Source organism: Rhipicephalus microplus, chromosome 6 (genome assembly GCF_043290135.1).
Source record: "Rhipicephalus microplus isolate Deutch F79 chromosome 6, USDA_Rmic, whole genome shotgun sequence".
Classification (NCBI taxonomy): domain Eukaryota; kingdom Metazoa; phylum Arthropoda; class Arachnida; order Ixodida; family Ixodidae; genus Rhipicephalus; species Rhipicephalus microplus.
Genome location: NC_134705.1, coordinates 77,302,882 through 77,318,497, shown reverse-complemented (window position 1 = coordinate 77,318,497; position 15,616 = coordinate 77,302,882). Strand labels below are relative to the sequence as shown.

Here is a 15,616-nt window from a genome sequence, read left to right as displayed (position 1 = left end):
GTACACTGATGCAGAAAACTTGCCAAGTGCAACGCGTTAACACTGGGACTAGAACAGTCAACAAGGGAGTGTCTCCTTACTGATTATCCTTGAGAGGACGCTCCTGAATTCCGTTTGGCAGCCCGACAGTCTATGGGTATTGCCAAATAGTAGTACATGAAGAGAACCTATGCCTGGAAGTGTTCTTTTCAGAAAAATCTCGTCAACTAAGGTTTCCGTTCGAAGTCATCCTTTCTCAAATAGGGGTGTGGCAAAAATCACTTGCCATGTTCTTGCCGGCTAAGCTCATGCTTGTAACAGTTGACGAACTTCACTTCAGAATTCTGACCAAGTAAATGAGTTTTCAAGGACGCACCTTGATGGAAATTCAGCTGCTTACCTCCCTACCTATTTTTATCTACCTTTCGTTCTTTTTCAGTGCATATTAGGGTCCTTTTTTTCTCGATCCCGCAGAGACACTGAATTGCGTTGAGCACCCTGTTGACAATCACGGTGAACACGGCAGCCAGAATGATACTGTACTGATGATGATGCGTTCATGTGCGCCTGAGTTGAGCGACATCAACGTAAGTAACATGCAAGGCAGCACCTTCAATCAAAAGAACGGAATTTGACTAGGGTCTCGCATTGTGGCCTTCCTAATTTATCTGACCTCCTAATTTCATATGTTCACTGAACATTTATAAGTGGGGATTATGGTGAATTATGAAGGCTAATCCTTATCACATTCAAGCATCTCTTTCTCATGTTCGGCCCCTCTTTGGCAGCTGCCTTGAGCCAATGCCGTTAACACACGGGAAGGCGGTGGCCAACTTTTATTAAGTTTCTTGACGTTAAGCTTGTTTTAACAACTGGACATGGTGCTGGTTTTATGTAGCAAGCGCCACCAAAAGACTGCACCCGTCTTCCTTAACGATCGACTCCCGGCTGCAGCGGCTCTATTTTTGATGGAGGTGAAAATGCTGTAGGCCCGTGTGCTCAGATTTGGGTGCACGTTAAAGAACCCCAGGTGGTCAAATTTTCCGGAACCCTCCCCTACGGCGTATATCATAATTATATGGTGGGTTTGGGACGTTCAGCTCCACATATTTATCAATGAATCTGTTTTCCCTAATGTAAGCTGGCAAAACGGGGCATCAACTTGTCTTAATTAAGAAATCTTTTACTGATAGCATATCTACACTTGACAGAGACCTTTTTTATTGCTCAGAACTCCCGCCTGTTTGAATTCAGCTAGTGACCCCTGTAAGCTGCTCATAGCAGTGCCTCGGTCCTTCATAAAAGAAAAGATTCACTCTGATCGGCGCAGTCAGCCAAAAAGAAAAAGGAACGTTTGTTTCGATGCCCTACTGCACACACAAGATCCCGCATAATCTGAAGAAAGTAGGAATGGGTGCAGGCGCTACGTTTTCCATTTTTAAGACTTTATCTGCACATTGTTTGCTTGTGAAATTCGATGCCAGAAAAAAAGATGGTGCTAAGAAACAGGGTTTACTTTGTTAAAGAAACCGTAATTTACTACCTCCCCTTGACTTAGAGAAATTTTACACTGGACAGTAGTTTAGGTGTCGGAACGACAGGCCCATGGATTATGATAATGTTGTTTTAAATCCTATAGTTTCCGGCCATTTGTTTTTACACTGTAACTGTTGCAGCTAGTAAACGCTTTTCAGGCAGTAGTCAATTCCACAAAGTTCTCTAGAGAAGCACAAGCTCACACTGTTGCAATAGAAGAAGCATAATAAATCGTATCGCGACAAAGAAATTGCGTTAGTGCTTCTTCCATGATGCTCTCAAAAAAGAAATTTCATGAACACTAATAAGTATCAGGCTATATATGCGTGTCATATTCTTAACGTGTTTTTCGTTGGCGCTTGGCTTGGGCGTTTTGATGGGCTAGTTAAGTGTATACATGATTGCTGCTTCATAATAAATCATTAGTAAAACTTCCGCACTCTTTATTGAGTCTTGTTGCTTTCTTCCCTTTCGTGAGCGCTGAAACGTTTATGGGATGTGTGTTCAAAAATGTGGAAGTTAGAACGAACATCACGAAGCCTATTTTTTCAATATGTTTATTGTAGCCAACTTTCCGCATGGGGTGCCATATTGTGGGGTGATGGAACAAACACTTCAGCCTTTCACTGCAAAAGAGGACATGAGAAAGTTATTATAGCCATCACGACCTGTTATTAGACAAATAATAACACTGCGACATGTGATCGTTTCTCTGCGCTCCTATCGTCTTGGTTACCTTTCACAATGACCTCTTACATGCTGTGTTAAAACCAACACGAAGTTAGTGCGACGAATTCATGGGGGATGTTTTTTCTTCTGTTTATTTTAATTTTTTCTTCTGGTATGGTTACTACGCTACAAATAAAACCCAAAATTATGCCTCGGACGTTTTTCTCAGCTTCATTACCCACTGAAATAAGCACTTGAAAGTTAGTTCTGTAAGCGTATATGCAAGATGCAGTCAACATAATCGTGATTTATTTGTTCAACGGCTCCGAAAGAGAAGGACATTGCCTAACAACGCAATAAAGTACTGCGTGAGGTTGATTTTTAAGTATTCTAATATTGTATACAAAAGAATACATGAGCATTTAGAAAAAGGGGTGTGGAAAAACTAATGTCAAGACAAGGCCTGCACGCAATCATGTACTCTCTAATTTGCCGTAATACCATTTAGAGCACAGCTTGAAACGGCACTTATTATTGTCGTCTGTCATCGATTCAGCATAATCAAAATCAAGCTAATCGCACTAAAACAGAAAGCTTACTCGGTATCAAATCCTGGAAGCAGTGAAAAACCTCGTTAACTTCAGAGAGCTTCCGCAGGGGGGGGGGGGGAGGTGGGGCATGGTAATGTCGTACATTTTCAAACCCGCGGAAAAAGGGGAAATCGACTTTGTGTTAATCCTAATTATTTAGTACTCATGTATTGAAAGAGCACAATGCCGAGCTAAATAAAGTACACTCTTTCGTTTCCATGGTCTTGATTTCTGGTCCTTTTGGCGTAATTTGGACCTGAGCGCCTAGGTCCTAGCCGACATTATATCTTGAGAACTCATAGTTACTCTGTGATGTGGTTATATTCAGCAACATCTCATATCAGTCGTTATTATAGAGAACATTTTTGTAGGGTAAATGCTTGAGTCCTCTAAAACACAGTCAGTGCGAGTGCCTTTTTGAAAACCACAAGTGCTGCATTCGGACAGCTCCACGCTTAGATGGACTCCAATCTCTTTCATCAAAAAAAAAAAAATAACTCCCTATTGAAGCGACGAGGAGCGTAGGAGGCAATAGTACATTTTTATAACCATTGCGAAACCAATGTGACACACCAAGAATCTAAATGGACAAAAAATCACCACCTCTCTAGTGAGACATAAATACGCAACCGTCAAATTGACCATCAAGTGCTCTGAATCGAAGCTTGTTAGTGAGGTTCCTGCTGACACAAAAGACCATTTTTCACCACTTCAAGTCCTTTTATCTTATGTTTTGGAAAGCACAAAACTCTTGGTTGTTAAAGCAGCGCGTGCCGACAGAACATTATTTTATTATTTCACAGCGTCGAATAAACTTTTGTGGAGCTTTAATCACTAATGCCCTTCAGACCTTTTTCTAGATTTGTTGCAGTTAGGCATTCTTTCCACTTGTCAAAATGCAAAACTGATGCCCTAAATCTTTATGTATCATTCAAAAAGGAACAAGTTGTTTTGCCTTGAAGCACGCAATATAACGTGATCTTACTTCTGAATTTATGAGGTAGGAAATCGACGAGCAAGCTTTGAAAAGTACACAATTTTCATGCCATCACCACGAATGTCCACGACAATTTAGGCGACCAGCTTTACCATAATGAGTACTAACAAATCAAGGCGTGCGATATTGAACGCAGCCCCCCAAAAAACTGAAACGCTCTCTTGAATTCTAGAGACCATTGTTCCCACTGCATAAAACAAACAAAAACCTTTAATGAAAGTTCCCGCAAGCATGTGCCACTGGCAAAAGGTCTATCCTGTGTATATTGTTACCAACGCGCTAGAAAACACTGAAACGAGCTCATAATACTAAATAAAAATATCAACGCACTCACCACAGGTGCACACGCATGTATCAGCAGTCGTTTTATGGCAAGCCGCCTTATAACCACTTCTATGGCAAAGTTTCCACGGGAGTTTTGAAGGATGGCAATTCCGGTCATCTACAAAGCGGTGCATATAAAGGGTAGATATGTTACCCAAAACCATGTGACAATTTTCATAGCATTACGTGCACTGCTGGCTCCTTCGAACGTAATGAGTGATATGTGGGTTTAACGTCCCAAAACCACCATTTGATTATGAGAGACGCCGTAGTGGAGCGTATGAGCCGAAGGTATGAAATGTCCATCAAAACTATGCAAAAACACATCTGCGAACATGACGTCAATTTTAAACCAAGCTATGGGGATAATTACGCGGACGTTGTACACTCTTGTGAGGGCAAAATGCCTCGTACAAGAAAACAACATCCCGATAATTTCAGAACATGTTAAATGCAACACGAGGATGCTTTTACATAAATTGGTCAATTCTTATTGCAAACCGACTGTATTTATTCCACCTATACCGATGATTTGTAACACTATCAGCTTTGCCTTATTGTAAATTTTCTTTCATCCAGGTGCTTAGAAACAGAAAAACTGGTATAAGAACAAGTACTGGCTGCTGACGCGTATATATAACCATATCTTAAATGAAAAGCCAATATCAATAAATCAGAGGAGCCATTTAGGGCACGGTGTTCTAGAACGAATCATCCTGCACTTTTATAACTAACCCTCAGAGCTTTAACCTAACGAAACTCTACTTCTCACAATCTTGCATAAATCTGCTGTGACATCCATGTGTCTCCTGCGTTTTGCTCGCTACAGCGCCGAAGTCCAACCATATACAAAAAGTGGTGAAAATTTGGGCCCCTGCCGACTGAGGAACATGACTTACGGATAACTGTTGTTAGTCATCTAAAAACATTATTTAGGGCGCACTAAAGTACCGACTAGAAAGACCTAAGTCCAGGCCATTAATCTACCGGACAAATAATAAAGTTTTTTCATCCTTAAATCACCGAGACAATCTTTAAATTATACGGTTAGAACTGTATACAGCGGTAAGGTAATTTGTATATTCAACAAAAACACTTTAAATCATTGTGATATTCAGTTGCATGCAGTAAGCTTCAGTTAGTGCATTTGCACTGCGAATGCATACGCACTCTGTTTTACACCTGCTCGCATCGAAAGTTAAAGACCTGGAAATGAATGATGGATCAGTTTCATGGCGCTCTTTACTTTCTTCATTCCTCGTAGAGAAATTCTAACAGCCCTCTCAGCTGTTCTATCAGTGTTTGGCGTGATGAGGGCTCGCCGTTTCAGCAGTGATATATTTCGTGCATGTTACCAGACGGCGCACAAAAACAGCAGTGCACATGACGACCCCTTAGCTGCTTCAGATAACTCGAATGACGGTGCTTCAGACCCATCTGCTGTGTTTTTGTGAGGCCTGTTCAGGTGAATGAAATAATTAACTTGTACCAGAAGAGGAAGTATAAAGCCTAGAGCTATCGTGAGCACGCATGAAGCAAAGGCACAGACTTTTTTATATATTAAGTACCTGCTTTGCCAAGAAAAGTTAGAGCAGGAAGCGTACAATACATATAACTATTCACATAACAATGTATTCATAAACGATATAAGTAACGTCAATTGAATAAAAATTGGGAGCCCCCAAGCTTCCTCTTCATGAGCCGAACGCGATAGCGATATTCGTACCTAGTGCGTGCTTCAGACACTTACTGCGTGAAATCTTTTCTACATTGCTTTGCGCCCACTACGTGGTCTTGATGGTGCAGTAGGGCGGGTGTCTTTTGTAGTGGGTGACTGGGTTTAAGCTACCAAATCGCAATGATAATCTTATGTTCTGAACCTTGGCTTTGTATACCGCATTACTGCGTCAAAACTTGATTTTATATTGAGAATTATGTATACCGGACGTCTATTTTTCTAAAGCTTGAAAGTCACTATCACTGTATTTCTAAGCAGAGGAAGATAGTTTCACTCTATTATTCACAAGCAGAAGCGTGGCTGTGTGGCAGAACACCTGCTTGCCACGCAAACTACCCGGGCTAGAACTCAGCACATACCCAGAATTTCTCATTATTATTGCAATAGCAGTTGTAAGGACACTGAGCTGAATTTTACCGCTGGCATCGGCAACCGCCGCCATTCACCGTAAATGTTCACAAATATATATATATATATATATATATATATATATATATATATATATATATATACGCAAGAAAAAAAAACTAATCCAGAAAAAGACTCCGGCGCACGTAACCCCTTATGTAATACCCCCCAGTGGGTCCTTAAGGAAATACAAATTAATAAATGAATGAAAACGTCTGACCTCTTGCGTGTGAGTGCGTGGCGTTAGCTACTAGCCACGCAGGAGCACCTCCTACAACGTTGAAACAGCATGCTATTCATATGTAGTATTTGCCGCTGGCAATGCCGATCTCGAGGGAACTATGGTGTTTTCAACATTACCAGCAAAACTGAGCATTGAGCACACGCCGCCAAATTATCACGAGGCGGCGACGCGCGCTCATGTGTTCATTCCCACGTGTACTTCGCCCCGCAGAAGAGGTACGTAGACGCTCATGCGTGTGCTTGCTTATGTCGCGGTAGGAAGAATTGTACGCCTTGGGCATTCGCCAGAACGATTGTGTTGTTGTTACCGGCCGTACAAAGGTCACTGCATTCACTGCATTCACTGCACAGTCTCCGTTTGAGAAAAGGGTGTGCTTTTGAGAAAAGGGTGTGCAGACACAGCGAAGTAACAACTCAGAGACTTATTCGTGTTCATCTGTACCTATGAGTACGTTCTGCGCGTCATTTGTGCGTGAGCAAGGTGGGGTACGTTTCGATCTGCTAGCCATTCTTCGCATGACTTTCCAATTTGTTCCTATCGCGTTGAGTGCTTCGCCTTTGCGGCAAAGCTGTGACCTTCTGTTTCTTTTATTTGCATCTTTTTTCAATTTTTCGGTCACGCAAAGATGCTAAAGTTTGCGCTTGCGCAAGAGGATGATTCTTCGCTCAGATCCAATGACACGGACGCCGACACTGACACCAGAATTTCTATGAAACGATCTCTGTACGCTATCGCGTCAATACAGACAGTTTCAAGGAGCAGAGTGTTGCCGTCTTGTATATTGTGAACAAAGAAATAGTAGCAGAAAGCATCACCATTACTAGGGATCTCGCGTGTTTAAGCTGGTAATCCAGTTCTTGAAACACATAGCTGGGTGGCTGTTAATACGATTGCCTGCTTATCCATGTTTTGGAATGGTAAATGCTATGAACAACTTCAACTTCGATAGCGTTAAAAAGCTCGTTTCGCAGAAATGCCGGCGTCAGCGTCAGTGGCGGCGTAGGTGTCAGCGTCGTTGGTTGTGGGCGAGAAATCATCATCTTATGCGTGACCAAAAAGTCGGGAATGATGCAAGTAAAATAAAAATAAGATTCTGCGTCAGCGTGGGGATCGCACCCAAAACGCGTGGGCGGCAAACGAACGCTCTGCCATACAGTAGGGCGTCTGTTTGTGAATACATTGAAAATAAGATCGTCTGTTTGGAAATGCAGTGAAAGTGATGTATGCTTTACAAACACACACGTTCTGTATAGATGCTTCACAATACAACATGGAATATTGCAGTAATAATGCATTGCAAAAGCTCCCATTGCAATCGCACGTCATAACTTGCGATTATCCTATTGACTTTATAGCTTAAAGCCGGGAACTCACTGCAAAAGCCACACAGGCTACTTGGTCGGTTCTCTTAAGGCCGCGTGGGGGTCCATAGCAAGTTAGAAAAGTTTCCATACACTAAATGTTTAAAGTGCGCTCTACGAACAGAAGATCGCTATGACGTTTAACTCGTAAAGGCGAAGCTTTAGGGTCCCCTAATTTTTATTCTGAGGTTACGAACATGAGGCTAAAAAAGAGGCTAATTGAATATTTTTATCTGCGTAGCAGCTCTCTGACAAGCCTGTGTAACGCTGTCCCTCCGTATAAACGCGCCGCGCGCCGCATGTGTTGGTGCGGGGCCAAGTTGGTCACGGCATTGCTGCGCGTTGGGGTCACGCTCCTCTCTCAGTGTGCGCCGATGTCACTCTCACTCTCTCTCTCTGGACTGCTGCGCACTTACCACGGCCCCTACAGCTGCCGCCTTATCCGCTCGCCCACAAAATCCGCCGCGACCGCCACTCGCTACACTACCGACTCGTCGGTTCTTGTGCAATAAACCTGACGCGCACCTAACGTACGCGTTGAAACATGTCTGTACGTGTCACCGACAAGACCTACGCCAGCCATCGCTTCAAGCAAATCTTTCAGCGCTCACCGCAGCGCCCATGTTAGCGCTGTGAAACCTCAGATGCCATCTGTGCACAGCGCTGCTGCTTCACATCGCCTCAGGATATTTCTCTTTGGCCACATGGTCCTTTCTTTTCTATCTGTCATACTAATCACTTCTTCATAATTGCCAATGACAATCCGGACTGCTCTACCCTGTACTTTTTTCAAGTTTATACACGAGTTTCTTCGAATAGGGTTCCAGCAGACGCACGTTGCTACAAACGTCTCAAGTTCTCGCCAGCGCACCCCCTTCGTGTAAGCGATGACGTATTTGTATTGCGAAAAGACTTCCGGCCACTCACCACTCGGCAACGGCGCTGGCGCGTTTTCCCTGCACCTGGGCCCAAAAGGGGCGCGCACGTGTTCGGGGAAAATGACCAAGAGGAATGCGTGTGCCCCGAACAGAATTTGACTGTTTGGGCAGTTCATGTTGAACCGATGAAGGGTGAGGTCGTCGGTGTCACGAGTCTCACGTAGTCTGCTAGCGAGAAGTATTCAACGTAACGAAATTTAGTCGGCTGCAACAGCGGGCACACGTATCATCTACCTGAGCTGGCGAGACCATTAGGGGCACGCCGTCAACTCCACTCCGTGCACCATGGCACCACCTTGTCCGTTTGGAACTTCTTGTTCAGATTTTTTTCAACAGTCATTTTACTATAAACAGCTTCAAATAATTGTTGTTTTGTGGCCGGCGTCACACGGGAAGCTGCGATGCAGGAGCTAGATCATGCAATTTTCTGTTGTATCTCCCTTAGTTTCATCATGTCCAGTTGTATTATTTGTATTGTATACGCCGATGTAAACATTTGTGCCTGTTGTGTTATTTAAGAGCATAGTTTTTTTTGTAGCTGTTCTTTTCACCACGCGTGTCTTTGTTTTTTTCTTTTAGTTGATTTTTTAAAACTTTATTGGTGCCCCTGTAATAAATAAATGCTTGTTTATTTATCATGGAGCTTGCGCGTCTTTTCTACGAGTGCGTCAGTCAGACTCAAGGATCACTACATGCGCAACGCAGCATGGTCGACAGGTCTACACAAAAATTTTAAATGTACAACTTCGACGCCTTTCAGGCTTCGCAGGCCTAAACATAAAGTGGCAGGCTGCGTCTCTGCCGCACGCCACTGTTAGATCGGCGGGGCCTGTTCCAAAATGTGTCAAACACGCATAGTCGAGTATACTACGGACATTTGTAAATTTCACTGCTCTCCGTGTTTCTTTGGCAAGCCGCTGAAGTTTCGTTTCAGAAAACCCTGTGCATCTATAGGTTTCTTGCTAAGTTCAGTGCAGTTTCTCTTCCGCCTCAAATCAGTAGTAAAAACTCCACCTAATATTTGTATTCTATAGCTTCTTACACAGTGACATTTTTAATGTGTAGCGATCGCAGCAATGTGAGCGCTCCTTGGTGAAGGCGACGCGAACATTTTTGTCACATTCAATGACATTTCCCGTTTCTTACAGCATGTGGCAATCAAATTCAAATCGTTTTGCCGTGCCTGCTCAGCCTACTCGCTATTGATGACACTATATACCACAAAATTGTCTGCAAAGAATTCTAATTATGGTGTGATAGCCATGTTGATGTCGGAAATGAATAACTAAAACAAAAGGAGTCCTAATACTGACCCCTGTGGTACTCCAGAGGTCACAGAGAGATATTTAGAAGAGCAACCGTTCAAAGCCACACACATGTGCCTTCAGCGAAAGTACTTAGATATGCACTCAATAACCTTCGCATCCAATTTAGATTGTCGCAGCTAAGTGACCAGGAAAACTGTCTGTAGCAATGTCAAAAGCTTTTGTGAAATTCATAAACATACAGTAAACAAATTGGGGTCTTGTCTACTCTAAAACCAAGCTCATTAGTGCATTCTACCTGTTTTGTCGTGCAAGAAAAACCCAGCCGGATCGCATGTTGGCTAGGATGAAGAACGTTATTGCTAACAAGCTGAGATGTGATGCTGCTATAAATAACATGTTTCATAAATTCACATACAACACTAGTAAGCAATACTGGCCTACAATGCTAAACTCTGCCCTGTGTTCATTTTTGTGAATATACACCACGCGCGCTAGTTTCTATTCACTAAGAACAATGGCAGCATATAAGGAAACTTGAAACAAACTACCTAAACATGAACATAAGACAACTGAGCAGTTTATAAGAAGCCACGTGAGTATATTATTCGTACCACTTACTTTCGCGGGTTTGAACACTTGCAGTAGTATCTTGACTCCCACCGCACTAAATACAAAGTGACACATTTTGTTGAACTGGACAGAATGTACACCCCTAACTCCACTAATATTTGTAAAATTAGATTGCAATACTGAACAAAATTAACTTACATCATGTTAAATAATTTACGCTAAATGCGACCGCAGAGACTATATTCTCGAAGAAGATGTTCATCGAGAGCATAGCCACGCTAAAAAGATTTTCACGTTAAGGTAAACGTCACCGTATCGTATGTGGCCCCTTTGGTGCTCGACATTCCAACGGCATCATCCGCACCCGATGACTTAACGACTTCGAAAAAGCCTATGAAGTCTGCTCTTCCTGCCACTAGTTAATACACTTCTTCCGCCTGCAGCTTAGGCAAATGGAGCAACAAAAACTGCAAGCCCTCGTTATAAGCCGGCAGCCTACATGATTACATACAGATCTTGACTCTGGTTCAAAGAGCATGAACTATGTTCAGAACCAAATGCACTCCAATGGACACAGCTGAACCCAATTGACGTCCAAAAAGTAGGTGTCTGTAGTACGAAATACGAGTACGGGTGGTCTTCACAGAGTGCCATCCAAAAAGATGTATCTGTTTTAAAAAAATTTTATTCTTAGATGAGAGATGCCTGCTGTCGCTTTAAAGAAGCTATACTGGGCAGTAAACTTTAGCAAATTGTATCTTTGCTTGATTTTCTTAATAATCGAACCACCCATGATTACAAAATAATGGTGAGACTAACAGGCTGTGATGCCAAGGAAGGTATAATGAACGTTACTAGTAGTAATTGCAGCGTAATTGTTAAGAAAGAAACCGCGATGATAAGATAACTTGCTTCCGGTAGGGATTGAACCCGAGACTTCCGATTTCGACGTCTACTTCGCTACCAAATAAATTACAGATGCGGTCATCCCGTCATCGAATCTACTGAGTACATATGTACAGATGGGTACACTGTTAAAGGGGACACCTGCGTGAGCAGCATGTTTAGATTTCGCTCTCTTAGGGAGTCACAGCGGCTTAGATATGCATAGGGCTATTGGTGGTTAAAAGTTCCGACTCCTCTTGACAGGTTATTGACTTGCATGAAGATTGTTTCTTAATCCACTTGCTCTTAGAGGGCCAGGAATATTGATGGTGTGCATTCGAGTGTTCGTTTTACAGTGCACCATACTGTACATCAAAACCTGGCACTGTTAGTCAGCGCAGCTAGCAGCCATGACGGTGAACGCTTATGCCACACGAGCAAAGGACAAAAACGTCTGAGCCATAATCAACCCCGGCAGAGAACATGAGCCACGGGATCACTTGGCACCAACAAACACCGTCTTTATTTTCTTCATAAGGTGGTAGTGTGTCGGCCATTCATACAACGACGTTACAGGGCCCCTCGTATTCACAGGAAGTTTAAGTGTAACACGAGGTCGTCGGTGGTAGTCGAACGGAAGGTCAGACGCAGATGAGAGGCGTTTTGTGGCAATCACTATAGGTACGCTGGCTTAAGTCTGTCGAAGCTGACTGTCTCTGTCTGGAAGCTCGACAGGTTTTAGGGTGTGGTCCAGGATGCGGAATGGGCCATCTTGGGCTGGTGTTAAGGGCTGTGTGACCGCATCAAGGCACACGAAAAAGTGTCTTCAAATGGTCACTTCAGGGTTTAGAAACATTGCCTTGTGATTTGAAAGTCGGGTTGAGAGGGCTTGGGGTTCTGAATGTAGTCGAGGAGGCATGGTAGGAATTATTGTGCCTGGGTCGATATTTGCGTTAGCGTGAAAACGTCTCCAGGGAGCTGCAATGAGCTGCCATAAACTAGCTCTGCTGCCGAGCACTGTTTGTCTGCCCAAATGATAGCCCGCAAGCCTAGCAGCACCAGTGGCAAGGTATCAACCCAGGTCCCTCTATTGAGGTGAGTAGTAAGGGTGTTTTTCAATTGTCGGTGAAGGCATTCAGCCATGCAGTTGGCGCAGAGATGAAACGCAGTGGCACGACATTGTCTGGCTCAGAGCATGTGGTTGAGACAAGTAAACGGAAAGGATTCAACTTCACGCCCACGGTCTGTTCTTACAGACGAAACTCCCACACCAAAACAAGACATCAGCGTAGAAGTGAAAGCGCGCGCGTAACCATCTCAGCAAAAATATTTTAGATGCGTACAGCCTCCTGCCACCGTGAGGCCTAAGAACTAGTAGAGGACCCACAAGGTTCAAATAAACGTGGTCGAAACGACAGTCAAGTGTAAGTAAAGCTTTTGGAAGTGCCTTGGTATCACGGCAGACTTTGTCATCTGACAGGACAGGCATATGCGCGTCCAACCACACACCTAACCGCAGTGACTGGGCCAGACTTAGCGTTGCATGAAAAAACAATGAGTAGCCCGAATGCCTGGGTGGTAGATGTGGCGCAAAGAGTGAGAAACGGCGCGACCTGGTATGGTGCATACTAGTTCACTGTATTCATGGCACTGCGGCACAACGCTCGCTATACCTTTCTAAAACCAAGGAGGTTACGCCCAGTGACTCTAACGTAGCAACCCTTTCTTGTCATATAGTTCTCAATATACATGCCAATGGCTGCTAATGGGGAATAATTGACAGGAGAATTCGGCTTTAAGGTAACCAGCACGCTCCTAAATTTTATTGTTCAACAACGCACAGGACAAATCTCCAACCGGCACCACCTGGCAGGTCAAAACGTAAGACTGGTTACGCACTATGACGAGGAACGAACGGGTGCCACTTTAAGGATCTTCGCCCCTAAAACTGCGCGTAACAGAAGACAGTGAAGAGACGGACGAAGCGCTCACCCTGTCTTCACTGTCCTGTGTTAGGCGCGGTTTTTTTTCACTTCGTTTATCATGTACCAACCGACCCAAATAACCACTTTAGTACAAGTCAGGCCATGGCTTTCTCTGAGTAGATTTTCAGCATCGTTCCTGGGTGCACTGAATGCGCACGTTCCCCTTTGCTGTTTTGAACTTCAGTGCGCAGTGTAAGAACGGCCTCCTATCAGGCATGGCTGCACTGAACCGACCCCGGCGTTCTATGCAGCGCTGCTGCGAAAGACGTACCCCGCAAGAAGTGGTCGCGTTCCAGGTATTCATGACCCTCCGATGTACTACCAGCACGTTTAAGGAGCCAAAGCTCACATGAATTCCAAGGCGTGTTATCTTGCACCATGAATAAAAGTACGCACCAAGCTGTCGTTTTATTGACGTGTTCAAAAATTGGCAGATCCCACGCTTAGTTGGAATCAATGGTATGCAAAGTACGACGAAAGAAGGTTGATATAACATCTTGAAATCCGCACTACATTACGACGCAAAGGTAAATAATGCCGTACACGGCTTTCATGTCATGAATATTATGTTTGGACGTGTCATTCCCCTCCTTGGTCTATTCACGTCACGTAATATCAATTAAGATATTTGTGGAGCTTGTGAAACGGCCGTGAGCACGCTATGAGTGTAGCATGTCGTCATGCTTTACATGACACGCATATTATGATTATCATGTTTGGAAGTGTCATTTACCTGCCTCGTCTATTCACGCCCCGTAGTACCGAATTTCGTATATGCGAAGCTAGCGAAACGATGGCGAACGCATCATGAAGGGCTCACTATACTCCATGGTAACGCTGACGTGCGCGCACGCTGGGCACCGCGACACTACGCAAGCAAAACGCGAGCAGTTAGTCTGACGGCATGACTAGCGGCCGTCAACTGGTGCGATTTGCGACATGCTGCAATTTGCACCAACGGTGTTATCCAGACAGCACCGCGCCTGCCTTTCTTTGTGACGAAAAGACACCGGGCGTGCTCAAACGCGCATGCGTCAAAGCAACGCAGCGCGGCGCACGCCTGCGAGTATATGGCAGGAAGATCGGCGCAGGAAGATATATGGCAGGAAGAACGTCCGTGGGCTTGGCCTCCGTCCCCGGTTCACCGGCATCATCCCCTCCCGACAGCCCTGTGCCTCCCGAGCAGGTAATGCGCGACGCCAGAGTCATCTTGCCTCCCTGGCCATCGCAACTCGGGGTCCCGCCACCTGCCGGCGTTCCCGTGGCTTCGCCCATCCCCAGGTCACGACGGTCACCGGATCCTGCGTCACCACAGCGACCCCCGTCATATGCCAGGCATGACCTGGCCCCTTACGACTCTGGACCTTTGTCGCCGGCACATGGCGAGGCTCCCGCCTCGCGTGGCTCGTCGGCGGCTTCACCCGTTGCCGATGCTGCGTATCCTCTGACCGACGACCACGGGCTCTCCGACGACGTCGCGGTGTCTTCGCCACCGCCTGTTACCGAGTCTTCCCCGGTTGTTCTACTTGGGGCACCGGTGTCCTAGGCCTCCTCCCCCTCACCTCCTGCATCCATGGACGAGGCCGCGGTGGTTCCTGACGAGCGCGACGACATTCCGGAGCAGCCCGAGTCTGACACTGCGACTCTCCTGCTGCCCCGAGACCATACGCACCTCCTCGAGGACCAGGCACATCTGCTCCGCTCCTTGTGGCGGGACCGGACCCCGACCAGTCGCGGGCTTGCTGCGAGGAAGCTTGGACGCATTCCGTCGCCTTTGCTGTCGCGGCGGTGCGTCTTCCACCGGTGCGATATCTTCCACCGAGAAGCAATGTCTATCCGCCTACAACATTGAGCTCTCCTGGCCGTTTGGATAATGGTATCGATACTAAACTAGGTGGAATATAACATGACTGTATGACGAACATAACTGAATATTAACATAAGAATCATGACATATATGTCATAAATATCATGATTTACATGTTATGGTCTTGCTGCTCTTGTGGTGGTTCCACTCACATTTGTTGAAAAACTGTTATAGTGTAACATGACTGCATGGCAAACACAAGCGACAGACCCTAACATCAAATTCACGACATGCGTGTCACATGACTACACGCCACG

The 15,616-nt window shown here is 44.9% G+C and overlaps 1 protein-coding gene across 1 annotated transcript in view; it reads right to left on the bottom strand.

Annotated features, from left to right (window-relative positions):
• Positions 1–2,056: 2,056 nt before the first annotated feature.
• The window catches only part of LOC142765320 (uncharacterized), a 310,330-nt gene continuing 296,770 nt past the window's right edge, over positions 2,057–15,616 (bottom strand). Inside the window, exons 8-9 of the mRNA XM_075866086.1 lie at positions 4,106–4,213; positions 2,057–2,141 (exon numbers count right to left, since the gene is read on the bottom strand). Coding sequence (XP_075722201.1) covers positions 2,131–2,141; positions 4,106–4,213 — 119 coding nt within the window. The 3' untranslated portion in view covers positions 2,057–2,130. The remainder of the gene's footprint in view (positions 2,142–4,105; positions 4,214–15,616) is intronic.